Source organism: Lacerta agilis, chromosome 13 (genome assembly GCF_009819535.1).
Source record: "Lacerta agilis isolate rLacAgi1 chromosome 13, rLacAgi1.pri, whole genome shotgun sequence".
Taxonomy (NCBI): Eukaryota; Metazoa; Chordata; class Lepidosauria; order Squamata; family Lacertidae; genus Lacerta; species Lacerta agilis.
In genome coordinates this window covers 845731-851730 of record NC_046324.1, presented here as the reverse complement: position 1 = coordinate 851730, position 6000 = coordinate 845731, and the positions used below count along the sequence as shown (strand labels likewise).

The 6000-nt window shown below is 43.8% G+C and overlaps 1 protein-coding gene across 3 annotated transcripts in view; it reads right to left on the bottom strand.

Moving 5' to 3' along the window:
• Positions 1-786: 786 nt before the first annotated feature.
• Positions 787-6000, bottom strand: part of CHRFAM7A (CHRNA7 (exons 5-10) and FAM7A (exons A-E) fusion) — an 82845-nt gene continuing 77631 nt past the window's right edge. For all 3 annotated transcript variants that reach the window (XM_033167441.1, XM_033167442.1, XM_033167440.1), the window contains 3 exons: positions 4271-4357; positions 2984-3093; positions 787-1326 (listed from right to left, as the gene is read on the bottom strand). In XM_033167441.1, the coding sequence (XP_033023332.1) occupies positions 808-1326; positions 2984-3093; positions 4271-4357 (716 nt within the window). In that variant the 3' untranslated portion in view covers positions 787-807. The remainder of the gene's footprint in view (positions 1327-2983; positions 3094-4270; positions 4358-6000) is intronic.

The following is a 6000-nucleotide window of genomic DNA, read 5'->3' as shown; positions in this document are numbered from 1 at the left end:
GAGAGACCAGCAACATTTTACTCCTCCACTCCTTGAATAGTATGTATTCCAGGTGGTCATTCTAGGGACTATGTAACTAAGAACTAATGTCTGAATATACATTTCTCTTTCTCCTCCCAGTTCCTTCTCCATTTGTGCCAGGAGGTGAGGGGCTGTCCTTTATAAGACACTGTGGGACATTCTCCCCCCACCCCCGAGGACCAGGGTAAAAAGCTTTTAAAAATTGACAAGCCAGATTATTGGTCCATTTAGTTTTGTATTTGTATAATGACCTCTGGGGTCCAGGTCAGACTCTTTCTCAGCTTTACCTAGAGATGCCAGGGGTGAAACCTGGGACCTTCTGCAGACAAAACATTGCTCTACCAATAAGCAATGGCCGGTCTCCAAAATCCAAGGATGGTCAGGCAGCGTTTTCTCTTATGAGGTGCTGGTAAGGACTCCATGTATTTTCTAGTACCAATGTCTGTCTTTCTATATTTACAACCAGCTCAATCCTTTTCCAAATTCTAAATACTGGAATAAAATAAACAATGCAAAGAAGATGCAAACAGACTTAACTTAAATAATTTATTCTGGGCACCAGAATTGGTAAATTTGTGGAGGGGGAGATGGTGCAGTATACAGAAGGCCCCAGCAGTTGCCAAGGCTATTAATACTGATACTGTCCATTTCTTACACAGTACCTCCCAAAAGAAGTTTGCATCCAAACATCCTATGTAAGCCAAGTGCACTGAATATGCTATTGCTACTTAACATATTTTAATAAATTGCCAACATAAAAAAAAATTGCAAGTCCACAAGTGCAGGTCAAGCAAAATCTTTAGAAACAGCCTCTACAAAATTGGGGGCCGACATTAAAATGCCAATGGTACAAATTATTGTGAAGACCGAAAAAGCCATCAAACAGAGGCGATCCACGACAGAAGCAGCAAACTTCCACTCATTACAAATGGCTTCTGCCTCATCCTGGTCTCGGAACCGGTTGGCAATATATCGGACCTCCTCTAGGATCTTTGCCAGTTCTGGGTCAGTTTCAGATGGATGTCCACTGTGAAGGAGGTTGTCTTCGTCAGTCGGGGAGCAAGTCATTCTCCCACAGATCACACCGGAATCAGTGGTAGGGGTGCAATGGACACCTTCCAGGCCTCTGAAGCCTATGTAGAGCATATTCCCATTACTGGATTGCTGCCCACTCACAGTGTTTACATCTATGCTGGACATACTGCATCGACGCTGTTTATGCTGGCATGCTGGTCGCACTTTGTCCTCCCCTGGTCTTTTCATTCTCAGGAACCAGGCACACCAGTTGAGAAGGATGATTCTGGTCTGGGAAACATGTATAAAAACACACCATAGCTATTATATCTTGGAAGATATCTGGCTCCTTGCATGTTACTTGCTTGTCTAGCAATGGTAAGATCATTGACCAATGAGCCCTGTGCCTGCACTCCACTCTGGTTCATACATTTAGTTGGGGGCTAGCACTACAAGAGTGTGGAGGAGGAGCAGTCTTTAAAGGGGAGCCCAGCCCACAGTGGAGGAGCACATTCCTAGCATGCAGAAGGTGCCAGGTTCAATGCCTAGAATCTCCAGCCAAAACAGGGATAGGCACCTGTGACTCTCCAGATGTTGTTGGAGAACTTTAGGAAGAACGTAAGTACTGTTGGACAATGAAATGGACTACCGTAGAAGGTGGTGGACCGCCCTTCACTGGAGGTTTTTTTTAATGAAGGTTGTATGGCCACCTGCCAGGGATTCTTCAATGCAGGACATTGGGGGTCCCTACCAACTCTACAGTTCTATGATTCTTTTCATCCCTACCTGTGACCCTCCAGATGTTATTTGACTCCTGCTCCCATCAGCCTCAGTCAACACGGCCAATGGTCAGGGATGATAGGAGTTTTAGTTCAGCAACATCTGGAGGGCCACATGTGCCAGTTACATGGCTAGCCAGTCACATGAAGGCCAGCGTACACATTTCTCTCTCAAAAGAGTGAGGGGAAGACCGTATTAATTAGGTACACACTTGGATGGCCCAGGTTATAGTGGATGCTACGAAAAGGCTCCTGTTGCCTCTCTACCTCTTCTACTGCCAAACTATCCTAGCTGAATGTATGAGCAGGGCTGGCCCACCCATGAGGCAATGCGAGGCAACCGCTTCAGGCAGCAGGATCCACAGGGGCAGCAGATTCCAATTTAGATCTCCCCCCCCCCCGTTCCTGATGTAGTTCTTCCCTCACCCTTTCTTCCCTAGCGAGGAGAGGGGCACCATTTGGGGGTCCACCTCAGGGGCCAAAATGTTTTTGGCTGGCCCTATGTATGAGCCTCGGTCTTGTGAAATCAAACCTCCCCATTGGCTTCTGAGCCACACATGTGCACCAGTAGCATTGAAGATCACACTGCAAAGTGTCTTCCAGATAAACTAATCTACAAAAACCTTCTTTTTGTTCAAATCTCTCTCTCACACACTCTTTTAGACAACAATGTCTACGCTTTGCAATTTGCTCAGTTTCCGCCTGTTTTCATCTCAAACTCTCCAAAATCAAAATACTGTTTTCAATCAAATTTAACACACTATTTTTTAATAATCTTCAGTTTTGCATTTTCTATTGACAGTTCAAACTCTCTCAGTGCAGGAACATTTAAGAGCTATTCTTAAACCAGATGTTGAGGATATGTATATATCACCTAATGCAAAAAAAAAAAAAAATCTCACAGAAACTCATAAACCACTTTTGAATATCCTGTCTTCATCCTCTGGCCATGGTGGCTGAAGGGCCACAGGTCCCCATCTCTGACGTATGGCTGAACTATGCTTGCACAGACATATGTGCTATCAAACCATTTCCGTTTGTTGCCTCATCCAACTAATATCTGGGGAACAAAAATGACTTGCCTGCTCCTGTAGCAGGACTGTGATCTGCAGGGTTTCAGATATATATATAGACGGGGAAGGGGAAATATGCATCATCTGGGCTCTTACCCACTTGGGCATTTTCCCCCCATCTGGATCATGGTGGTGATACTGCAAAACGATCACGGTAACCACAACTGAAAGTCCGACAATAATCATGGTGCTTGCAAAATACTGTGCTGCAAATGGAGAGAAGAGGAGGAGGAAATAATGACCAGGTTATGGTGTGAATTTAGGCTGCAATGTCACTTCAAATAGCTTAAAAAAATAAAAAATAAAAATCCTTCCAGTAGCACCTTAGAGACCAACTAAGTTTGTTCTTGGTATGAGCTTTCATGTGCATGCACACTTCTTCAGATACCTTTTTGCACACTTCTTCATATTTTTTATTTTTTATTTTGTTTTGATTATGGCAGACCAACACGGCTACCTACCTGTAACTGGAACTTCAAATAGCTGCCACTCACCTAATAGTCTAACATTTGGACTACAACTCCCACCATTCCTGGCCATTGGCCATGCTGGCTAGGGACTGGTGGAAGCTTGAGTTCTAAGGACAGTCTGGAAAGCCACAGGACAGAGGACAGTGCAGTTGGTAGAGCATGTGACTTAATCTCAGGATTATGGGTTTGAGCCCTACATTGGGGAGATTCCTGCATTGCAGGGAGTTGGGAAAGATGACCCTTGTAGTCCCTTCCAACTCCACAATTATTAGATAGCCCTACATCCTGGATCCAAAGGATGGAGTGCACAGAGCCCCCTATGGATACGGGCATTTTATTCTGTCCTGCCAGAAAGTAAGCCCAGGATGAGTGCAAGACAGGAAATACTTCTGCACATGTGCAGTATTTAATTCCTCTTATTTATTCACTGCATTTATACCTCACCTCTCCTCCAAGGAACCCAAGGTGGTGTCTGTGGTTCTCCCCTTCTCCATTTTATCCTCACAACAAATCTGTGAGTTGGGTTAGACTGAGAGGCAGTGACCCAAGGTCACCCAATGCGGGTTTGAACCCTGGTGTAACTACACTAACACTCTTTTTATAGAATGAATGAAGAGATTAGAAGCCCCTACATGTTGGAGGCTCTGGGTCATGGCAGTAGAATTAAGCACTTAATTGGCTACCAGCACCACAGCATAAACCTTTTTTCTTTTAAGCATTGTAATTTGCATTTTAAGCATTGTAAAACCAAATATTTGCCAACTGTGCAATTTCCTATCCTCAAACCACAAGCCAATACTTCTAAACCAGTAAATCTACTGAACACACACAATTCCTGAACTATATTATTGTGGCCCTGCTGAAAGTTTGAATATAAAATTGCTCATTGTACATTAATACTGCTGTTACTCACCTATTAATGGCACTGAATCAGATGTCGCTGGCATAATTTCAGCCACCAGGAGCATAAACACTGTGAGGGAGAGTAAAACGGTGATTCCTGAAAGGCAAAGTATTGGGTATGGAATCAGGACATAAAAGCACTTTTGGGGTTGAGCAGTCACTCTGCTTTTCTGTAGTTTTATTTTTGTACAGAATAACTGTTTCTCTATAATATATTTTGAAAGTTATTTGTTCACTATGGATTTGTACACTTCTTAAGAAACCAAGATGATGGACTGGGGCTGTGTACACACCATACATTTTAAGCACATGACTCCCCCCCCCCCCAAAAAAAAATTCCCTGGGAACTATAGTTTACCCCTCACAGAGCTACAAATCCCAGACTACAGTTCTTTGGATTCTTTGGGGAATGTCATGTGCTTTCATGGTATGTACACAGTTTGATCCTTTCAAAACCTGCAATGTGTTTTTTTTTGGGGGGGGGGTTCTTAAAATTCCCATGTCAGGTATGAGGTTGCTATTCTTTTCCTACATCTATGTTTCCCTCGGTTCATGGCTGTTGCAAGAAGTGCCTGTGGGGCACTGAGAGCTTGGGGTTGATTGTTTATTTGTTTGCTTTTTTCTTAAATTCAGCCACAGTAGACATTTAAAAAAAGAATTAAAGCTTCATTTAAGTTATGTATATACAGAGATATAGATATATAGATATAGATCTTCCATTGCTCTGCTATAATGATGGTGATGATGATGATAAAAAAAAATCCACACCAAGAAATCCTCCAGTGCTGAAAGGCCTGTATGAGAGGCCTGTGGTCTTTGGGGGACAAGTACAATCCATCATAGAATCATAGAGATGTAGAGTGGGAAGGTACCCCAAGGGTAATGCACTTCAACCCCCTGAAATGCAGAAATTATAACCAAAGAACCAAAGCTCTTCCCATCTGAAAGTTATTCCTACGGTTGAGCCCAAACCTCCTTTCTTGTAATCCACTGGTTCAGGTTTTGCCCTCTGAAGCAGCAAAAAAGGAGCTTGCTGCATCTTCCATATGGCAGCCCTTCAGATATTTCAAGATAGTTCTCATATCACCTCTCAGTCCGCTCTTCTTCATGCTAAACATACCCAGCTCCGTTAATCATTTCTCATAAGGTTTGGTTTCCAGACCCTTGATCATCTTGGTCACCGTGCTCTGCACACCTTCCAGCTTGTCAATACCTTTCTTAAACTGTGCACGCACAGCCACCGAGGAATTTTGAGGGGGCCCCTTCCTTGAAAAAAAAATGGGGGCCCAATGCCACCCCTGCCCACACCTACACAGCCCTCTCACACCTTCCCCTAATTGAAGGCGGTTGGAATATCTTGACTTCTCCTGTGGTGGGACTGAGTGGCTGTGCAAAGAACAAACAGCAGCACCATGTTCCTGGGTCAGAGGGGCAGGTGGTAGAGCTACGGGGTGCTGCTATTGCCTGGGTTTAGGGAGGAAGGAGGCACAGAATGGTGCAGCCAACATCATCCTAGGAGAGGGAGGGGAGACACTTTATGTCTGTTGTCCCTACTCAGCCACACATCCCAATACATTAGCAGAAAAATAGCACAATATCCCTCGTGGGGGTGGGGATACTTGAAAAACGTCTAGCTGAAATTCATGCAACAAATGGATGAATTTAAAATCTGCATTAGAACTACAGAAACATTTCCTTCTTTTAAAAAAATGCAAACTCTTGCAGAAATGTAGTGAACTG